The sequence below is a fragment of the Macaca thibetana genome, chromosome 5, assembly GCF_024542745.1.
Source record: "Macaca thibetana thibetana isolate TM-01 chromosome 5, ASM2454274v1, whole genome shotgun sequence".
Lineage (NCBI taxonomy): Eukaryota > Metazoa > Chordata > Mammalia > Primates > Cercopithecidae > Macaca > Macaca thibetana.
Genome location: NC_065582.1, coordinates 185,595,506 through 185,618,153, shown reverse-complemented (window position 1 = coordinate 185,618,153; position 22,648 = coordinate 185,595,506). Strand labels below are relative to the sequence as shown.

The window sequence follows — 22,648 nt, the reverse complement described above, 5'->3', positions numbered from 1 at the left end:
GAGGATAACTTTAATACATAATTCTTAATTCATCTCAGAGCTTTATTTTATTCCTTTGAAAAATTTCTCCTGGAAACTTTTATGTTTTATCTTTACATAAACCTTCTCTTTTCTTGAGCTAATTTGAGTCCTTCACTCTAGATTAGTGGTAATTCTAGAAATTCAAGGACATGAAATATTGTTTCCCACATCTTAAAATCCAATTTGCACTAGTTATTTTTTATTCAGTAGTACTGGGTAGTGGAACTTGGAATCTGCAGATTTAAAATACTTAAATATTCTAAAGATTCTATCAGGAAACAATTTTTGGATTAATTTTCTAGAATCTTCCATAATATCTCTCTATTCTGCTTAGCATAATACTAGGTTGGTAATTGGAGAATCCCCATCAATATTCATGTTATTCTTATTTTTTTTTTAATAAAACAGGTGTTGCTATCTCTAACCCAGACCTGGTCACCTGCCTGGAACAAAGAAAAGAGCCCTACAATGTGAAGATACGTAAGATCGTAGCCAGACCCCCAGGTAGGTGAGAGTGAATGAAGCAGAGGACACAGGCAAGGGGACCAAAGGTCAAGAAGGAAGCCAGGCCTTAAAATGTGGTTTGGGGCCGGGTGCAGTGGCTAACGGCTGTAATCCAAGCACTTTGAGAGGCTGAGGCGGGTGGATCACGAGGTCAGGAGATCGAGATCATGCTGGCCAGCATGGTGAAACCCTGTCTCTACTAAAAATACAAAAATTAGCTGGGTATGGTGGTGCACACCTGGAGTCCCAGCTACTCAGGAGGCTAAAGCAGGAGAATCACTTGAACCTGGGAGGTGGAGGTTTCAGTGAGCCAAGATCACACCACTGCACTCCAGCTGGTGACAGAGCTAGACTCTATCTCAAAAAAAAACCAAAACAAAAACAGGTAGTTTGGGAAGCTCTGCTCCAATGAAAATAATTTCTGAAAAAGCTGCATTTTTTCTGTCCCATGCTGTTAAATCTTCAAAGAATTCTCTTTTTGCTTTATTGATCTCCCTTTAAGTTTACAGGGAGAGCTAATGTCCATCCACTTTATCGCTTATAAGGGGCTGCATGATGTGACTGCTGTTCCATTGCTTTTGGAGACATTGGAATATTTGTGTTATTGAGGAGCTCTATGTCAAAGTATTTTTTTCTTTTCTTTTTTTTTTTTTTTTTTTTTGAGACGGAGTCTCGCTCTGTCCCCCAGGCTGGAGTGCAGTGGCCGGATCTCAGCTCACTGCAAGCTCCACCTCCCGGGTTTACGCCATTCTCCTGCCTCAGCCTCCTGAGTAGCTGGGACTACAGGCGCCCGCCACCTCGCCCGGCTAGTTTTTTGTATTTTTTTAGTAGAGACGGGGTTTCACCGGCTTAGCCAGGCTGGTCTCGATCTCCTGACCTCGTGATCCACCCGTCTCGGCCTCCCAAAGTGCTGGGATTACAGGCTTGAGCCATCGTGCCCGGCCTGCAGTGGATCTTTAGATTAATTTTATCTTACAAAAGTAAAATGTAATACTCAATAAACAAACTGCCCTTTTCCTCTCTTTCTTCAGCTCTTGGAAAACACCATTTTACTTACTGTTTCTATACTTTTGACTGATTTTTATATTGGTATCACTAATTAATATCTGTTTCTTTTTTACTGTTTTTTTTTTAACATAATGATCTCAGTCTTTGTTTTTGTAAGTTGTGTCAGAATATCTTTCTGGTTTTGTTTTTTTTTAAATTTAAGTTCTAGGGTACGTATGTACAACATGCAGGCTCGTTACATAGGTATACATGTGCCATGCTGGCCTGCTGCACCCATCAACCCATCATTTACATTAGGTATTTCTCCTAATGCTATCTCTCCCCCCACCCCACGACAAGCCCCAGTGTGTGATGTTCCCCACCCTGTGTTCGAGTGTTCTCATTGTTCAGTTCCCACCTATGAGTAAGAACATGTGGTGTTTGGTTTTTTGTCCTTGTGATAGTTTGCTCAGAATGATGGTTTCCATCTTCATCCATGTCACTGCAAAGGACATGAACTCATCCTTTTTTATGGCTGTATAGTATTCCATGTTGTATATGCGCCACATTTGCTTAATCCAGTCTATCATTGTGGACATTTGGGTTGGTTTCAAGTCTTTGCTATTGTGAATAGTGCCGCAATAAACATACATGTGCATGTGTCTGTAATGGAGGATGATTTATAGTCCTTTGGATATATACCCAGTAATGGGATGGCTGGGTCAAATGGTATTTCTAATTGTAGATCCTTGAGGAATCGCCACACTGTCTTCCACAATGGTTGAACTAGTTTACAGTCCCACTAACAGTGTAAAAGTGTTCCTATTTCTCCACATCCTCTCCAGCACCTGTTTTTTCCTGACTTTTTTTTTTTTTTTTTTTTTGAGACAGAGTCTCGCTCTGCCACCCAGGCTGGAGTGCAGTGGCCAGATCTCGGCTCACTGCAAGCTCCGCCTCCCGGGTTTACGCCATTCTCCTGCCTCAGCCTCCCGAGTAGCTGGGACTACAGGTGCCCGCCACCTCGCCCAGCTAGTTTTTTGTATTTTTTAGTAGAGACGGGGTTTCACCGTGTTAGCCAGGATGGTCTCGATCTCCTGACCTTGTGATCCGCCCGTCTTGGCCTCCCAAAGTGCTGGGATTACAGGCTTGAGCCACCGCGCCCGGCGTTTTTTCCTGACTTTAATGATCGCCATTCTAACTGGTGTGAGATGGTATCTGATTATGGTTTTGATTTGCATTTCTCTGATGGCCAATGATGATGACCATTTTTTCATGTGTCTGTTGACTGCATAAATGTCTTCTTTTGATATCCTGTGCCCACTTTTTGATGGGGTTGTTTCATTTTTTTCTTGTAAATTTGTTTAAGTTCTTTGTAGATTCTGGATGTTAGCCCTTTGTCAGATGTGTAGATTGTAAAAATTTTCTCCCATTCTGTAGGTTGCCTGTTCACTCTGATGGTAGTTTCTTTTGATGCGCAGAAGCTCTTTAGTTTAATTAGATCCCATTTGTCCATTTTGGCTTTTGTTGCCATTGCTTTTGGTGTTTTAGTCATGAAGTCCTTGCCCATGCCTATGTCCTGAATGGTATTGCCTAGGTTTTCATCTAGAGTTTTTATGGTTTTAGGTCTAACATTTAAGTCTTTAATCCATCTTGAATTAATTTTTGTCTAAGGTGTAAGGAAGGGATCCAGTTTCAGCTTTCTACATATGGCTAGCCAGTTTTCCCAGCACCAATTATTAAATCAGGAATCCTTTTGCCATTTCTTGTTTTTGTCAGGTTTGTCAAAGATCAGATGCTTGTAGATGTGTGGTATTATTTCTGAGGGCTTTGTTCTCTTCCATTGTTCTATATCTCTGTTTTGGTACCAGTACCATGCTGTTTTGGTTACTATAGCCTTGTAGTACAGTTTGAAGTCAGGTAGCGTGATACCTCCAGCTTTGTTCTTTTGGCTTAGGATTGTCTTGGCAATGGAGACTCCTTTTTGGTTCCATATGAACTTTAAAGTAGTTTTTTCCAATTCTGTGAAGAAAGTCATTGGTAGCTTGATGGGGATGGCATTGAATCTATGAATTACCTTGGGCAGTGTGGCCATTTTCACAATACTGATTCTTCCTATCCATGAGCATGGAATGTTGTTCCATTTGTTTGTGTCCTCTTTTATGTCATTGAGCAGTGGTTTGTAATTCTCCTTGAAGAGGTCCTTCACATCCCTTGTAAGTTGGATTCCTAGGTATTTTATTGTCTTTGAAGCAATTGTGAATGGGAGTTCACTCATGATTTGGCTCTCTGTTTGTCTGTTTTTGGTGTATAGGAATGCTTGTGATTTTTTCACGTTGATTTTGTATCCTGAGACTTTGCTGAAGTTGCTTATCAGCTTAAGGAGATTTTGGGCTGAGGCGATGGGGTTTTCTAAATACACAATCATGTCATCTGCAAACAGGGACAATTTGGCTTCCTGTTTTCCTAGTTGAATACCCTTTATTTCTGTCTCCTACCTGATTGCCCTGGCCAGAACTTCTGACCCTATGTTGAATAGGAGTGGTGAAAGAGGGCATCCCTGTCTTGTGCCAGTTTTCAAAGGGAATGCTTCCTGGCCAGGTGCGGTGGCTCATGCCTGTAATCCCAGCACTTTGGGAGGCCAAGGCAGGCGGATCATGAGGTCAGGAGATCAAGACCATCCTGGCTAACACAGTGAAACCCCGTCTCTACTAAAAAAAAAAAAAAAGAAAAAATTGGCCAGGTGTGGTGGTGGGCACTTGTAGTCCCAGCTACTCAGGAGGCTGAGACAGAAGAATGGCGTGAACCCAGGAGGCAGAGCTTGCAGTGAGCCAAGATCATGCCACTGCACTCCAGCCTGGGTGACAGAGCGAGACTCCATCTCAAAAAAAAAGGACAGGGGGAATGCTTCCAGTTTTTGCCCATTCAGTATGGTATTGGCTATGGGTTTGTCATAAATAGCTCTTATTATTTTGAGATACATCCCATCAATACCTAGTTTATTGAGAGTTTTTAGTATGAAGCACTGTTCACTTTTGTCAGAGGCCTTTTCTGCATCTATTGAGATAATCATACAGTTTTTGTGTTTGATTCTGTTTATATGATGGATTACGTTTATTGATTTGCGTATGTTGAACCCGCCTTGCCTCCCAGGGATGAAGCCAACTCGATCGTGGTGGATAAGCTTTTTGATGTGCTGCTGGATTCGGTTTGCCATTATTTTATTGAGGATTTTTGCATCGATGTTCATCAGGGATATTGGTCTAAAATTCTCTTTTTTTGTTATGTCTCTGCCAGGCTTTGGTATCAGGATGATGCTGGCCTCATAAAATGAGTTAGGGAGGATTCCCAATTTCTCTATTGATTGGAATAGTTTCAGAAGGAATGGTACCAGCTCCTCTTTGTACCTCTGGTAGAATTCAGCTGTGAATCCGTCTGGTCCTGGACTGTTTTTGGTGGGTAGGCTATTTATTATTGCCTCAATTTCAGAACCTGTTATTGGTCTATTCAGGGATTCAACTTCTTCCTGGTTTAGTCTTGGGAGGGTGTATTGTGTCCAGGAATTTATCCATTTCTTCTGGATTTTCTAATTTATTTGCGTGGAGGTCTTTATAGTATTCTCTGATGGGAGTTTGTATTTCTTTGGGATTGGTGGTAATATCCCCTTTATCACTTTTTATTCTGTCTATTTGATTCTTCTCTCTTTTCTTCTTTATTAGTCTTGCTAACCGTCTATCAATTTTGTTGATCGTTTCAAAAAACCAGCTCCTGGATTCATTGATTTTTTTTTTTTTTTTTTTTTTTTTTTTTTTGAGACGGAGTCTCGCTGTGCCGCCCAGGCTGGAGTGCAGTGGCCGGATCTCAGCTCACTGCAAGCTCCGCCTCCTGGGTTCACGCCATTCTCCTGCCTCAGCCTCCCGAGTAGTTGGGACTACAGGCGCCCGCCACTGCGCCCGGCTAGTTTTTTGTATTTTTTAGTAGAGACGGGGTTTCACCGTGTTAGCCAGGATGGTCTCGATCTCCTGACCTCGTGATCCGCCCGTCTTGGCCTCCCAAAGTGCTGGGATTACAGGCTTGAGCCACCGCGCCCGGCCTCGTTGATTTTTTTTTTAAGGGTTTTTTGTGTCTCTATCTCTTTCAATTCTGCTCTGATCTTAGTTATTTCTTGCCTTCTACTAGCTTTCGAATGTGTTTGCTGTTGCTTTTCTAGTTCTTTTAATTGTGATGTTAGGGTGTCAATTTTAGATCTTTCCAGCTTTCTCTTGTGGGCATTTAGTGGGCATTAATTTCCCTCTACACACTGTTTTAAATGTGTCCCAGAGATTCTGGTATGTTGTGTCTTTGTTCTCATTGGTTTCAAAGAACATCTTTATTTCTGCCTTCATTTCGTTATGTACCCAGTAGTCATTCCGGAGCAGGTTGTTCAGTTTCCATGTATTAGAGCGGTTTTGAGTGAGTTTCTTAATCCTGAGTTCTAGTTTGCACTGTGGTCTGAGAGACAGTTTGTTATAATTTCTGTTCTTTTACATTTGCTGAGGAGTGCTTTACTTCCAACTATGTGGTCAATTTTGGAATAAGTGTGATGTGGTGCTAAGAAGAATGTATATTCTGTTGATTTGGGATGGAGAGTTCTGTAGATGTCTATTAGGTATGCTTGATGCAGAGCTGATTTCAATTCCTGGATATCTTTGTTAACTTTTGTCTCATGGATCTGTCTAATGTTGACTGTGGGGTGTTAAAATCTCCCATTATTATGTGTGGGAGTGTAAGTCTCTTTGTATGTCTCTAAGGACTTGCTTTATGAATCTGGGTGCTGCTGTATTGGATGCATATATATTTAGGATAATTAGCTCTTCTTGTTGAATTGATCCCTTTACCATTATGTAATGACCTTCTTTCTCTCTTTTGATCTTTGTTGGTTTAAAGTCTGTTTTATCAAAGACTAGGATTGCAACCCCTGCTTTTTTTTTTTTTTCTTCCCATTTGCTTGGTAGATCTTCCTCCATCCCTTTATTTTGAGCCTATGTGTGTCTCTGCACGTGAGATGGGTCTCCTGAATACAGCACACTGATGGGTCTTGACTCTATCCAGTTTGCCAGTCTATGTCTTTTAATTGGAGCATTTAGCCCATTTACATTTAAGATTAATATTGTTATGTGTGAATTTGCTCCTGTCATTATGACGTTAGCTGGTTATTTTGCTCATTAGTTGATGCAGTTTCTTCCTAGCATTGATGGTCACTACAATTGGCATGTTTTTGCAGTGACTGGTACCAGTTGTTCCTTTCCATGTTTAGTGCTTCCTTCAGAAGCTCTTGTAAGGCAGGCCTGGTGGTGACAAAATCTCTTAGCATTTGCCTGTCTGTAAAGGATTTTATTTCCCCTTCACTTATGGAGCTTAGCTTGGCTGCATATGAAATTCTGGGTTGAAAATTCTTTTCTTTAAGAATGTTGAATATTGGCCCCCACTCTCTTCTGGTTTGTAGAGTTTCTGCCGAGAGATCTGCTGTTAGTCTGATGGGCTTCCCTTTGTGGATAATCCGACCTTTCTCTCTGGCTGCTCTTAACATTTCTTCCTTCATTTCAACCTTGGTGAATCTGACAATTATGTGTCTTAGGGTTGCTCTTCTCGAGGAGTATCTTTCTGGTGCTCTCTGTATTTCCTGAATTTGAATGTTGACCTGCCATGCTAGGTTGGGGAAGTTCTCCTGGATAATTTCCTGAAGAGTGTTTTCCAGCTTGGTTCCATTCTCCTCATTACTTTCAGGTACACCAATCAAATGTAGATTTGGTCTTTTCACATAGTCCCATTTTTCTTGGAGGCCTCGTTTGTTTCTTTTTTTTCTCTAAACTTCTTTTCTTGCTTCATTTCATTCACTTGATCTTCAATTTCTGATACCCTTTCTTCCACTTGATCGAATTGGCTACTGAAGCTTGTGCATGCATTACGTAGTTCTCGTGCCATGGTTTTCAGCTCCATCAGATTATTTAAGGTCTGCTCTATGCCGTTTATTCTAGTTAGCCATTTGTCTAATCTTTTTTCAAGGTTTTTAGCTTCTTTGCAATGGATTCGAACATCCTCCTTTAGCTTGGAGAAGTTTGTTATTACCGATTGTGTGAAGCCCTCGTCTCTCAACTTGTCAAAGTCATTCTCCATCCAACTTTGGTCTGTATGCTGGGGAGGAGCTGCGTTCCTTTGGAGGAGAAGAGGCACTCTGATTTTTAGAATTTTCAACTTTTCTGCTCTGGTTTCTCCCCATCTTTGTTTTTATCTACCTTTGGTCTTTGATGATGGTGACATACAGATGGGGTTTGATGTGGATGTCCTTTGTGTTTCTTAGTTTTCCTTCTAACAGTCAGGCAGGACCCTCAGCTGCAGATCTGTTGGAGTTTGCTGGAGGTCCACTCCAGATGCTGTTTGCCTGGATATCACCAGCGGAGGCTGCAGGACAGCAAATATTGCACAACGCCAAATGTTGCCGCGTGATCCTTCTTCTGGAAACTTCATCTCAGAGGGGCACCCGGCTGTATGAGGTGTCAGTCAGCCCCTACTGGGAGGTGTCTCCCAGTTAGGCTACTCTGGGGTCAGTGACCCACTTGAGGAGGCAGACTGTCCGTTCTCAGATCTCAAACTCTGTGCTGGGAGGACCACCACTCTCTTCAAAGCTGACAGGGATGTTTAAGTCTGCAGAAGTTTCTGCTGCCTTTTGTTTAGTTATGCCCTTCCCCCAGAGGTGGAGTCTACAGAGGCAGGCAGGCCTCCTTGAGCTACGGTGGGCTCCACCTAGTTCGAGCTTCCTGGCTGCTTTGTTTACCTACTCAAGCCTCAGCAATGGCAGACACCCCTCCGCCAGCCTTGCTGCTGCCTTGCAGTTGATTTCAGACTGCTGTGCTAGCAGTGAGCGAGGCTCTGTGGGAGTGGGACCTTCCGAGCCAGGCATAGGATATAATCTCCTGGTGTGCCGTTTGCTAAGACCATTGGAAAAGCGCAGTATTAGGGTGAGAGTGTCTTCTTTTGAGAAATGTCTGTTCATATCCTTTGCCCACTTTTTGATGGTGTTATTTTTTTCTTTAAAATTTCTTTAAGTTCTTTATAGATTCTGGATATAAGCCTTTGTCAGATGGGTAGATTGCAAAAGTTTTTTCCCTTTCTGTAGGTTGCCTGTTCACTCTGATGGTAGTTTCTTTTGCTGTGCAGAAGCTCTTTAGTTTAATGAGATCCTATTTGTCTATTTTGGCTTTTCTTGCCATTGCTTTTGGTGTTTCAGTCATGAAGTCCTTGCCTATGCCCAAGTCCTGAATGGTATTTCCAGGTTTTCTCCTAGGGTTTTTATGGTTTTAGGTCTAACATTTAAGTTTTTAATCCATCTTGAATTAATTTTTGTATAAGATGTAAGGAAGGGATCCAGTTTCATCATTCTACATAGGACTAGCCAATTTTCCCAGCACCATTTATTAAATCGGGAATCCTTTCCCCATTTCTTGTTTTTGTCAGGTTTGTCAAAGATCAGATGCTTGTAGATGGGTGGTATTATTTTTGAGGGCTCTGTTCTGTTCCATTGGTCTATATCTCTGTTTTGGTACCAGTACGATGCTGTTTTGGTTACTGTAGCCTTGTAGTATAGTTTGAAGTCAGGTTAATATTGTTATGTGTGAATTTGCTTCTGTCATTATGATGTTAGCTGGTTATTTTGCCCGTTAGTTGATGCAGTTTCTTCCTAGCATCGATAGTCTCTACAATTTGGCATGTTTTTGTAGTGGCTGGTACAAGTTGTCCCTTTCCATGTTTAATGCTTCCTTCAGGAGGTCTTGTAAGGCAGGTCTGATGGTGACAAAATTTCTCAGCATTTGCTTGCCTGTCTGTAAAGGATTTTATTTCTCCTTCACTTATGGAGCTTAGTGTGACTGGATATGAAATTCTAGGTTGAAACTTCTTTTCTTTAAGAATGTTGAATATTGGCCCCCATTCTCTTTGGCTTGTAGAGTTTCTGCCAAGAGGTCTGCTGTTAGTCTGATGGGCTTCCCTTTGTGTGTAACCCGACCTTTCTCTCTGGCTGCCCTTAACAATTTTTCCTTCATTTCAACCTTGGTAAATCTGACAATTATGTGTCTTGGGGTTGCTCTTCTCGAGGAGTATCTTTGTGGTGTTCTTTGTATTTCCTGAATTTGAATGTTGGCCTGCCTTGCTAGGTTGGGGAAGTTCTGGATATTATCCTGAAGAGTGTTTTCCAACTTGGTTCCATTCTCCTCATCACTTTCAGGTACACTAATCAAACATAGATTTGGTCTTTTCACATGGTCCCATATTTCTTGGAGGCTTTGTTCATTTCTTTTTACTCTTTTTTCTCTAAACTTCTCTTCTTGCTTTATTTCACTCATTTGATCTTCAATCTCTGATACCCTTTCTTCCTCTTGATCAAATCAGCTATTGAAGCTTGTTCATGTTTCATGTAGTTCTCGTGCCATGGTTTTCAGCCCCTTCAGGTCATTTAAGGTCTTCTCTACACTGTTTATTCTAGTTACCCATTCGTCTAATCTTTTTTCAAGGTTTTTAGCTTCCTTGTGATGGGGTCCAACATCCTTCTTTAGCTCAGAGAAGTTTGTTATTACCGACCCTCTGAAGCCTACTTCTGTCAGCTCATCAAAGTCATTCTCCATCTAGCTTTGTTCTGATGCTGGTGAGGAGCTGTGATCCTTTGGAGGAGAGGAGGTGCTCTAGTTTTTTGAATGTTCAGCTTTTCTGCTCTGTTTTCTCCCCATCTTTGTGGTTTTATCTACCTTTTATCTACCTTTTGATGTTGGTGACCTACAGATGGGGTTTTGATGTGGATGTCCTTTTTGTTGATGTCGATGCTATTCCTTTCTGTTTGTTGTGTTTTTCTTCTAACAGGTCCCTCAGCTACAGGTCTGTTGGAGTTTGCTGGAGGTCTACTCCAGACCCTCTTTGCCTGGGTATCACCAGCAGAGGCTGCAGAACAGCAAATATTGCTGCCTGATCCTTCCTCTGGAAGCTTTGTCCCAGGGGGCACCTGCCTCTATTAGGTGTCAGTCGACTCCTACTGGGAGGTGTCTCCCAGTTAGGCTACACGGGGGTCAGGGACCCACTTGAGGAGGCAGTCTGCCCGTTCTCAGATCTCAAACACCATCCTGGGAGAACCACGGCTCTCTTCAGAGCTGTCAGACAGGGACGATTAAATCTGCAGAAGTTTCTGCTGCCTTTTGTTCAGCTATACCCTGTCCCCAGAGGTGGAACCTATAGAGGCAACTGGCCTTGCTGAGCTGCAGTGGGCTCATCCCAGTTTGAGCTTCCCCAGCTGCTTTGTTTACTTACTCAAGCCTCAGCAATGGTGGACGCTTCTCCCCCTGTCAGGCTGCTGCCTCGCAGGTCAATATCAGACTGCTGCGCTAGCAGTGAGCAAGGCTCCATGGTTGTGGGACCTGGCAAGCCAGGCACAGGATATAATCTCCTGGTGTGCCGTTTGCTAAGACCATTGGAAAAACACAGTATTTGGGCAGGAGTGTCCTGATTTTCCAGATACAGTCAGTCACAGCTTCCCTTGGCTAGGAGAGGGAAATCCCCCAACCCCTTGTGCTTCCCAGGTGAGGCGATGCCCCTCCCTGTTTTGGCTCACCCTCTATGGGCTGCACTGCACCCATTGTCCAACCAGTCCCAGTGAGATGAACCAGGTACCTCAGTTGGAAATGCAGAAATCACCCGTCTTCTATGTTGATCACGCTGGAAGCTGCAAACCGGAGCCATTCCTATTCAGCCATCTTGGAATGGGATGTCTTTGCTCTATTTTTAAATTGCGTGTTATTTTGGGATGTCTTTGCTCTATTTTTAAATTGCGTGTTATTTTTGTTGTTAAGCTTGTTAAATATTCTAACTTTTGTGTGCATTTCACAAATATTTTCTTTCACTCTGTAGATTATCTCTTCACTTTGTTAATGTTTTCTTTGCTGTGCAAAACGTTTTTAGTTTGTTGTAATCCCATTTGCATAATGTTGCTTCTTTTGCCTGTGCTTTTGAGGTGTTACTTAAAAATTCTTTGCTCTGTAATAAGTGGTAAAGCATTCCTCCGTATTTACCCAAATAGCTTTATAGGTTTGGGTTTCACATTTAAATCTTTATGTGCGATTGGGTTTTTTATATCATAAGAGCTAGGGGCCTACTTTCATTTTTTGATTATCATGTAGATAATCAATTTTCCTAGCACTATTTATTGAAAAGACTGTCTTTTTCCAAATGTGTGTTCTTGACATCTTTGTTGAAAATCACTTGCCTCTAGGTTCATGAATTTATTACTGAGCTCACTGGATAGTTTGATATGTCTGTTTTTATGCCAGTATCATGTTGTATTGCTTATTATAGCTTTATAGGATATTTCGGAGTCAGGTAGTGTAATGCCTCCAACTTGATTCTTTTTGCCAAGGATTACCTTCGCTATTTGGGGGTCTTTGGTTGGTCCTGGTTAATTTTAAGCTTGTTTGTTCCATTTCTGTGAAAAAGTCATTGGTATTTTGATACAGATGGCATTGAATCTGTGTATCACCTTGGGTAGTATGGCCACTTTCCTGATGTTTTTTCAGTTCATAAGGAAAAATATCTTTCAATTTTTATGTCTTTTTCAGTTTTTTATCAATTCTGTTGTTGTTTGTTTTCTGAGACGAAGTCTCACTCTGTTGCCCAGGCTGGAGTGCAATGGTGTGATCTCAGTGCACCACAACCTCTGCTTCTCGGGTTAAATGATTCTCTTGCCTCAACCTCCTGAGTGGCTGGGGCGACAGGCGCATGCCACCATGACCTGCTAATTTTTGTATTTTTAGTAGTGATGGGATTTCACCATGTTGGTCAAGCTGCTCTCGAACTCCTGACCTCGTGATCTGCCTACCTTGGCCTCCCAAAGTGCTAGGATTACAGGCATGAGCCACCACGCCCAGCATTATCAATGTTTTTAAATTATCAGTGTAGAGAGTGTTCATCTTTTCAATTCAGTTTGCTGCTAGACATATTTTATTTTACTTCATTTTATTTGGGATGGAGTCCTGCTTTGTCACCCAGACCGGAGTGCACTGATGTGATCTCGGCTCACCACAACCTCTGCCTCCTAGGTTCAAGCAATTCTTCTGAGTAGCTGGGAGTAGCTGGACTGCATCCAGCTAATTTTTGTATTTTTAGTAGAGACAGGGTTTCGCCATGTTGACCAGGCTGGTCTTGAACTCCTAACCTCAGGTGATCCTCATGCCTCAACCTCCCAGAGTGCTAGGATTACAGGCATAAACCACCACACCTGGCCAGCACCTTTATTTTTTATTGTAGATACAGAAGAAACATTGCCAAAATTGAACATGCCTTTGTGATTTAAGCAACTCAACAAATTAGGTATAGATTATATGTACCTCAATACAGTAAAGACCATATATGATTAATAATGATCAGATTAATAGCTGATACCATACTGGATAGGAAAGAGCAGAAAACTTTTTATTTGAGATCTGGAACAAGACAAGGATGTTTTTATTTTATACTATAATTGACAGCATCCGACCATGTACACTGTAAGACTGGAGCACAAGTCAAATATGGATCACTGATATGTCTATTTCCAGTATGAGTCTGTGTTTATTTATCTGTATGCATATTGTTTTTGTTTTGTTTATGAGTTGTATACTTGTTCTGTTTGTGTATACAGTTGTGGTTTTGAGTAGTCATTGAAATCCTCCTAATTTTACTCTCTATTTATTTGTAAATCTATATTTATGTGTGGGAGAAACACTTTTGCGACTTGAAGATAAGTTCAAAAACTGTCATATGTCTGTATCTCAGATTTTAGATACTTTTTTTTTTTTCTTTTTGAGGCGGAGTCTCGCTCTGTCACCCAGGCTGGAGTGTAGTGGCCGGATCTCAGCTCACTGCAAGCTCCGCCTCCCAGGTTTACGCCATTCTCCTGCCTCAGCCTCCGGAGTAGCTGGGACTACAGGCGCCCGCCACCTCGCCTGGCTAGTTTTTTGTATTTTTTAGTAGAGACTGGGTTTCACCGTGTTCGCCAGGATGGTCTCGATCTCCTGACCTCGTGATCTGCCCGTCTCGGCCTCCCAGAGTGCTGGGATTACAGGCTTGAGCCACCGCGCCCGGCTAGATACTATTTTTAATTGTCAAAAACACATAAACTTTACAATCTTTTTTTTTTTTTTTTTTGACATGGAGTCTCAGTCTGTCATGCAGGCTAGAGTGTAGCGATGCAATCTCCGTTCACGGCATCCTCCTCCCAGATTCAAGTGATTGTTTTGCCTCAGCCTCCTGAGCAGCTGGGATTACAGGTGTGTACCACCACGCCCAGCTAATTTTTGTATTTTTGGTAGAGATGGGGTTTCACCATATTGACCAGGCTGGTCTTGATCTCCTGACCTCGTTATCTGCCCACCTCAGCCTCCCAAAATGCTGAGATTACAGGTGTGAGCCACTGCACCCAGCCAAAACTTTACAATCTTAAATACCATTTTTTTCCAAATTTTGTTATTACAATTTAACTTCTGGGGTACGTGTGAAAAACATGTTACATAGGTATATACGTGCCATAAATACTTTTAAGTATTCACCTTAGTCATATTATATCAATATTGTTATGCACTCTATCTCTGGAATATGTTTATCTTGCAAGTCTTAACACTCATACACATTAAACAACTACCTACTTTTTCTGTTTTCTGGTGCTTTACAAAAACAATTCTGTTTTCTATTTTAGAGTCAGACTGCTTTAGATGTCTCATGTAAGTTGACTCATGCAATTTTTGTCTCTTCTTGGCTGACTTATTTCATGTTACACAGTGCCATCAGTTGGGGGGTGCGATGGCTCATGCCTGTAATCCCAGCACTTTGGGAGGCTGAGGCGGGCGGATCACAAAGTCAGGAGATTGAGACCATCCTGGCTAACACAGTGAAACCCTGTCTGTGCTAAAAATATAAAAAATATTGGCCAAGTGTGGTGGCAAGCATCTGTAGTCCCAGCTACTCGGGAGGCTGAGGCAGGAAAATGGTGTGAACCCAGGAGGTGGAGCTTGCAGTGAGCTGAGATGGCACCACTGAACTGCAGCCTGAGAGACAGAGTGAGACTCTGTCTCAAAAAAAAAAAAGAGGCCGGGCGCGGTGGCTCAAGCCTGTAATCCCAGCACTTTGGGAGGCCGAGACGGGCGGATCACGAGGTCAGGAGATCGAGACCATCCTGGCTAACACGGTGAAACCCTGTCTCTACTAAAAAAATACAAAAAAACTAGCCGGGTGAGGTGGCGGGCGCCTGTAGTCCCAGCTACTCAGGAGGCTGAGGCAGGAGAATGGCGTGAACCCGGGAGGCGGAGCTTGCAGTGAGCTGAGATCCGGCCACAGCACTCCAGCCTGGGTGACAGAGCGAGACTCCGTCTCAAAAAAAAAAAAAAAAAAAAAAAAAAAAAAGAGAAAAAGAAAAAAAAAATTTCTCAGTCATTATTTTTGTATTTTTCACTTCTGTGATTTTTTATATTTTTAATGTTTTCATTTATATATATATTTTAAATTATATTTAGTTGTGTTACCATTTAGCTCATTGAGCTTTATTCTGGTCAAATTTTAAAACTTTGTTTATCTTCAGTTTTAATTATTGTTCTGAACTTTTGTTTTTGTTTTGTTTTGAGATGGAGTGTCATTCTGTCACTCAGGCTGGAGTGCAGTGGTGTGATCTTGGCTCACTGCAACCTCTACCTCCAGGGTTTAAGCAATTCTTCTGCCTCAGCCTCCTTATTAGCTGGGACTACAGGTGTGTGCCACCATGCCCAGCTAATTTTTGTAGTTTTAGTAGAGACGGAGTTTCACCATTTTGGCCAGGATGTTTTTGATCTCTTGACCTTGTGATCTGCCTGCCCCAGCCTCCCAAAGTGCTGGGATTACAGACATGAGCCACTATGCCTGGTCTTTTCTGAAAATGTGTGTGTGTGTGTTTGTGTGTGTGTGTGTGTGTGTGTGTGTGTGTGTGTGTGTCGGAGTCTCACTCTGTCGCCCAGGCTGGAGTGCAGTGGCATGATCTCGGCACACTGCAAGCTTTGCCTCCTGTGTTTACACCATGCTCCTGCCTCAGCCTCCCACGTAGCTAGGACTACAGGTGTCCGTCACCACGTCCGGGTAGTTTTTTTTTTTTTTTTTTTTTTTTTTTTTTTTTTGAGGTGGAGTCTCGCTCTGTCGCCCAGGCTGGAGTGCAGTGGCGCAATCTCGGCTCACTGCAAGCTCTGCCTCCTGGCTTCATGCCATTCTCCTGCCTCAGCCTCCTGATTAGCTGGGACTACAGGCACCCACCACCGCGCCCAGCTAATTTTTTGTATTTTTTAGTAGAGACGGGGTTTCACTGTGTTAGCCAGGATGATCTCAATCTCCTGACCTTGTGATCCGCCCACCTCGGCCTCCCAGAGTGCTGGGATTACAGGCGTGAGCCACTGCGCCCGGTCGTCCGGGTAGTTTTTTTGTATTTTTAGTAGGGACGGAGTTACACCATGTTAGCCAAGCGGTCTCTTATCTCCTGACCTTGTGATCCTCCCACCTCAGCCTGCCAAAGTGCTGGGATTACAGGCGTGAGCCACCACGCCCGGCCCCTTTTCTGAAAATTTTAAAATTGTTGGACCATGTTGTTCTAATATTTTGTGTACATTGTAATGTTTGGTTGTTATTTGAACATTAACAAAAAACTATTTGTCACAATCTTTACAATGTAGGTTTTTCTTGACATGGTCTGAAACCAATTGTCCTTGAAGGAGATTATGGTAACCTCTCATACATCTTCTAACGATGTGTCTTCTCTGGAATTTTGTGTTTACTTTTCAGTTAAAAGTGTTTGTTCATGTTCCTTCTTAACAGTCTCTAGGGCCGGGCGCAGTGGCTCACGCCTGTAATCTCAGCATTTTGGGAGGCCGAGGCCAGCGGATCACGAGGTCACAAGATCGAGACCTTCCTGGCTAACACAGTGAAACCCCGTCTCCACTAAAAATACAAAAAATTAGCCGGGCATGATGGCGGGCACCTGTAGTCCCAGCTATTCGGGAGGCTGAGGCAGGAGAATGGCGTGAACCTGGGAGGCGGAGGTTGCAGTGAGCCGAGATCACACTAACGCACTCCAGCCTGGGTGACAGAGCGAGACTCTGTCTCTAAAAACAAAAAAAAAACACAGTCTCTAATCACTTGTTCCACCTCTTGCCTGTATTTAGCATGGCAGTCTGCTCCTGAAACATTTACATTTGGTTTCAGCAGACCCAATCTGTCCTCCCAAAGTATACCACCATTTCAGCACTCTGTGGTATTGGAGACAAAAACCAGGCTCTGTAAAGACACCCAAAAGCCAGAAGTAAGGATATCTGTATCAGTATTTTTCTTCTCTTTAAAGAAAGAAGCCAGGAGTTGATACTTCATTCCTAATGGCATAGTGCTATTGGGGAGGAGGAAGAGCTGTTGGTGGGTAAATGTAGCAAACATTCCTTCCTGTTCAATGTGGCTCTTGGCATTTTGCTTACCTGAGGCATTGCATACAATTAACTCATTTATAGGTTTCACAGAAAGGCATCTTTTTTAGTACATGTTTGCTACATGTATATGTCTGTAAAGAAATTATGGCCTGTGGGATTTTGTTATGCCATCTAACTAATGTAGTTTGAATAATTTCATAAGATTTACAAAGTATATTTATATGAATATACTAAGTGGGATAATTTGTAATTTTTATTCCTTTCAGCTGTGTGTTCTCATTTCACCCAAGACCGTTGGCCAGTGCAGGGCATAGAAGATTCATTCCACAATCTTATACTGAGAAGATATGAGAAATGTAGACATGAGAATTTACAATTAAGAAAAGGCTGTAAAAGTTTGAATGACTGTAAGTTGCAGAAAGGAGGTTACAATGAATTTAATGAATGCTTGTCAACTACCCAGAGCAAAATATTTCAGTGTAAAGCAAACATCAAAGTTGTTAGTAAATTTTCAAAATCAAACAAACGTAAGACAAGACATACTGGAGAGAAACAATTTAAATGTAAAGAATGTGGCAAATCTTTTCCTAAGTTTTCACACCTAACTCAACATAAGGTAATTCATGCTGGAGAGAAACCCTACACATGTGAAGAATGTGGCAAAGCCTTTAAATGGTCTTTAATATTTAATGAACATAAGAGAATTCATACTGGAGAGAAACCTTTTACTTGTGAAGAATGTGGCAGCATCTTTACCACATCCTCACACTTTGCTAAGCATAAAATAATTCATACTGGAGAGAAACCCTATAAATGTGAAGAATGTGGCAAAGCCTTTAATAGGTTCACAACCCTTACTAAACATAAGAGAGTTCATGCTGGAGAGAAACCCATCACGTGTGAAGAATGCAGGAAAATCTTTACCTCATCTTCAAACTTTGCCAAACATAAGAGAATTCATACTGGAGAGAAACCCTACAAATGTGAAGAATGTGGCAAAGCCTTTAATAGGTCCACAACCCTTACTAAACATAAGAGAATTCATACTGGAGAGAAACCCTACACATGTGAAGAATGTGGCAAATCCTTTAGACAGTCCTCAAAACTGAATGAACATAAGAAAGTTCATACTGGAGAGAAGCCCTACAAATGTGATGAATGTGGCAAAGCCTTTGGACGGTCCAGGGTCCTGAATGAACATAAAAAAATTCATACTGGAGAGAAACCCTACAAATGTGAAGAATGTGGCAAAGCCTTTAGACGGTCCACAGATCGGAGTCAACATAAGAAAATTCATAGCACAGCTAAACCCTACAAATGCAAGGAATGTGACAAAGCCTTTAAACAGTTCTCACTCCTGAGTCAACATAAGAAAATTCATACTGTAGATAAACCCTACAAATGTAAAGATTGTGACAAAGCCTTTAAACGGTTCTCACACCTGAATAAACATAAGAAAATTCATACCTGAGAGAAATCCTACCCATGTGACAAACTTTTGGATGGTCCACAAACCTGAATGAACATGAGAAAATTTATACTGGAGAGAAACCCTGGAAATGTGAAGAACATGGCAAAATTCTTTACCTCATTCTCAAAACTTGCTAAACATAAGAGAATTCATACCAGAGAGAAACTGTACAAATGTGAAGAATGTGGCAAAGCCTGTGGATGGTCCACAAACCTGAATTGAGCAGAAGAAAATTATTACTGGAGATAAACCCTGCAAATATAAAGAATGTGACAAAACCTTTAAACAGTCCTCACTGGTGAATAAATATAAGAAAAATCATGCTGGAGGGAAGCCCTACACATGTGGCAGAATGTGGCAAAGCATTTAATTGGTCCTCAACGCTTAATAAATATAAGATAATTCATACTGGAGATGAACTTCATATGTGAACAGTGTGATAAAGCCTTTAAATGGTCCTCAATCCTTAATGAACATAAGCAAATTCATGCTGGAGCAAAATGCTTGACATGTTAAGAATGTTGCACCGTCTTTACCACATCCTCAAACTTTGTTAAACATAAGAGAATTTATACCAGAGTGAAATCCTACACATGTAAAGAATGTGGCAAAGCCTTTGATAGGTTCTCAACCCTTACTGTACACAAGAGAATTCATTCTGGGGAAAACATGCTATAAATGTGAAGAATGTGGCAGAGCCTTCAGACCATCCACAAACCTTTATGAAAATTCACATTTGAGCATAGAAGATTCATTCCACAAGCTTATCTTGAGAAGATATGAAAGATGAATATAAGAAAATTCATACTAGATATAAAACCATAGAAATGTAAATGATGTGGCAAAACCTTTAATCCATACTCCAGGCTTCTTAAACATACGAGAACTCATACTGGAGGAAAGTCTTACAAATGTGAAGAATGTGGCAGTCTTTAAATCTTCCTCAAGTCTTTTCTAATCATAAGATAATTCACACTGGAGAGAAAATGCAAACATGAAAAGTGTGACAAAGCTTGTAACCACACCTCAATCTATTCTAAATATAAGAGAAATGATACTGGTGAGAAGCCATAAAAATATGAAAAATGTTGCAAAGCCTTCAAATGCTTGTCATATCTTACTGTATATATATAATTCCTATTGAATAAATCCCCTGGAAATACAAAAAATGTGGCAAAACTTTTACCAATGCTCATCTTTTTGCACATGATAGCCTTTATACTCAAGAAAAGTTGTAGAAATATAAAATATATAGAAAAGTTATATCTACTCACATTTTACTAACTAGCAAAGTTTATACATATTAAAAACATTATAAATGTAATTTCTGTTGAAAGACCTTTCAGAAAATTATAGGCCTTAAAAGTGAAGAAGAGTATTCTTAAGACAAGCAATACAAACATAAAGAGGGTTGTAGTACCTGTACTTCTATCATGGATTTTGTTATACACATTTTGTAATAGGGGAAAACCCTGAAGGAGACTTTCTTCAACATCAGAAAATTTATATTGGCGAGAAATCCTACAAATGTAGTAAATGTGGAAAAACATTTGTTCAAAAACTGCAGCTGAAAAAACACCAGAGAGTTTCTGCTAGAATATAATTTGTAGATGCAGTAAATGTGAAGAAATATTGTCTAAAATTAAGACTGTAAACATCAGATGATTTACAGTAGAAAGAACTAAGGAACTAACACTTTGGACACTGCAGTAAATCAGAGTATTAAATATAAAAAATAATGCAAAGTTTAACCTGTTAGAGAATTTCTTTGTATATAAGTTGAAAAGATTTTTGAAGAGATACTACATTTAAAGTATATTTTTTCACTTGAAAAAAGTATAGATTTTTTGAAAAGCATATAATAGTTAATTCAACTCAAATTATTTCATACTATTTCAACACATTCCTGTTTATATGAAAGTGTGTGATGAATCGTTGCTGCGTCAGAGATAAGAGAGATTCTCTTTCATTCAGTGGGCATTATTCATGAATTTTTACAAGAAAGGGTAAGAACATAAATGAAAGATCCATAATGAAAATCTAAGCAGAGAGGCTTTTTTGTAGTTGACAATATTGAGTGATGCATGAGGTAGGTGTTCAGAGTAATATTCTTCTGCATTATAGTGAGAGAAAAACAATCTGTATTTTACTAGTAAATTGTTTTACCAATTATACATTTATGTAATAAAATACAGTACATTTTTAAATTATTTTAAGATTATGTGGGAACAATTTTTTAACTAAAGAAAATTGTTAACGTTTTGAAATGTTGCTTGAATGAAGTGTCATTATGCCACCAACTTAACACCTATCCCACCTTACTCAAGGGTGTAGGTAAAAGATGGTAACAATGGTAACATAGTTGAATGACATTTTTAGTATTCTCTTTTTCCAATGGCTTTAAATAGCAAATATATTGAAGAATATCTTTCCCATTTGTTGCATTTTTACTCTTATTTTCTCAAATTTTTGTGGGTACGTAGTATGCATATTTATCTATGGCATATATGGGTTATTTTCTTATACAGGTATACAACATGTAATATACCAGAGTAAATGAGTTATTCATCACCTCAAGCATTCATCCTTTGTATTACACACAATCCAATTATACACTTTAATTATTTCTAACTGTACAATTATGATTGTAGTATTAGAGTGTAATTATAATTCATACATTTATGCATCCTGAATACTTTTTAAAATGTTTTACATTTATCTTTGAACATGTGGCATCTTTTCCTGCAAACTTATACAAATGTTAGTTCCCGTTACATGAAGTTAAGTATATAAATGTGTTGCTCTAAAGATAAACCTTAGGTGTAAGAAAATTATGGAGCGATCAATTGTGTTTGTGTGAGTTTGTACCTATTTTCCAAAGAAAATAGCAATATTAGAACAAAGAAGATTACGTTAATACCATGGATAATTTACTGGAAATCTAGAAGCCTCAGACATTCTGAAACCACATTTATATTTTCATATTTTTATTTAATTAATTAAAATCTAATGGATTGTTGTTGAGAATCTCCCCATATAAATTCTCTGTTTTTATTTGATGCTCATGCTAGAGCTATAATTTCTTTGATTCTCTTTTTTTTTTTTTCCACCTCATGAAGTATTTATTATGTGAGCTGGTCAGAAATTATAAGAATGATTTTTATAAAATTTAGTAGTGAACATAAAATTTTTAGATGTAATTTCATAATATATGTATTAAGTTATGTTTTAGTTAGAACATTTCATTTTGTTTTAAGAACCCTATATAAGCTGTTTTGTTTAGTTATTGTTCCTTTCAGTTTTTATAATTGACATAAATTAGTTTATTTTACCAATTTGTTCAGGTAAGTACTGGGAAAACTTTGTCAATTATGGGGATGTTTTGATGTATTATTGTAGTGAACAAATAGAAAGTTCTGGGTGTTTAATAGTTACTTCATGATTAGCCATAAATATTCCTGGAGTTAATTTGTAGCTCCAAGTAAGAGATTGAAAATAATCTATGGTGAACAGATTCATTGTGGTGAACAGATTCATTGTGGTGAACAGATTCATTGTGGTGAACAGATTCATTGTGCATGTGGAGAGGACATCTGTTCCCAGGCTGCAGAACCAACTCATTATGAATGTAAAGAGGATTTGTGTTCTTATTTTCTACTTATCTTCAGTTTTGTGATGTCTTTATGTATTTATGCCCAGGTATGTATGCCCCAGAGCCTTTCTTCATTTTTGTATTATGGCTAGTTTCTCACTGTTCTCTTCATGCCACATAATTTCACGTGGATTTTAGGTTCTGATGAGAAGTTTGAAGTTTTTACTATGGTAAATTGTTTTTAACTGGGGTGTTTGAGGTTATTTATAGGTTATCAGTGCAACATTTAGATCACGTAATTGAGATAAGAGTAATTCACTGTCCACAGGTAAGAGGATTAAGTCAGTCGGCATTGTTTTTCTGTGTTTGTAAAAGAGAAATTGTATGAGATTCTATGACAAAGTGTGTAAAATGTAACAAAAGCTAGAACAAGGAAAGCATTAATATAAGTGGGTTGTATATTGTACCACCATATGTAGAAACACATCAGAATTTTGAAATTTCTTAAGAGGAAATATATCTTAGTAATAAAAATTTTAGGCCAGGCGTGGTGGCCTAAAAAGTGCTGTAATCCCGGCACTTTTGGAGGCTGAGACA

General features: G+C 40.0%; 1 protein-coding gene and 1 long non-coding RNA gene across 4 annotated transcripts in view; both read left to right on the top strand.

Moving 5' to 3' along the window:
* LOC126955174 (uncharacterized) overlaps positions 1-22,648 on the top strand; it is a 177,840-nt gene that overhangs the window by 123,053 nt on the left and 32,139 nt on the right. The gene's annotated exons all lie outside the window — the stretch shown is intronic.
* The window catches only part of LOC126955172 (zinc finger protein 141), a 50,614-nt gene that overhangs the window by 7,114 nt on the left and 20,852 nt on the right, over positions 1-22,648 (top strand). Inside the window, exons 3-4 of one of the 3 annotated variants that reach the window (XM_050791466.1) lie at positions 430-525; positions 17,255-17,604. In XM_050791466.1, coding sequence (XP_050647423.1) covers positions 430-525; positions 17,255-17,604 — 446 coding nt within the window. Of the gene's footprint in view, positions 1-429; positions 526-5,487; positions 11,324-17,254; positions 22,034-22,648 lie in introns of those variants that run through there. The other 2 variants (XM_050791465.1, XM_050791467.1) reach the window with 2 other exon arrangements.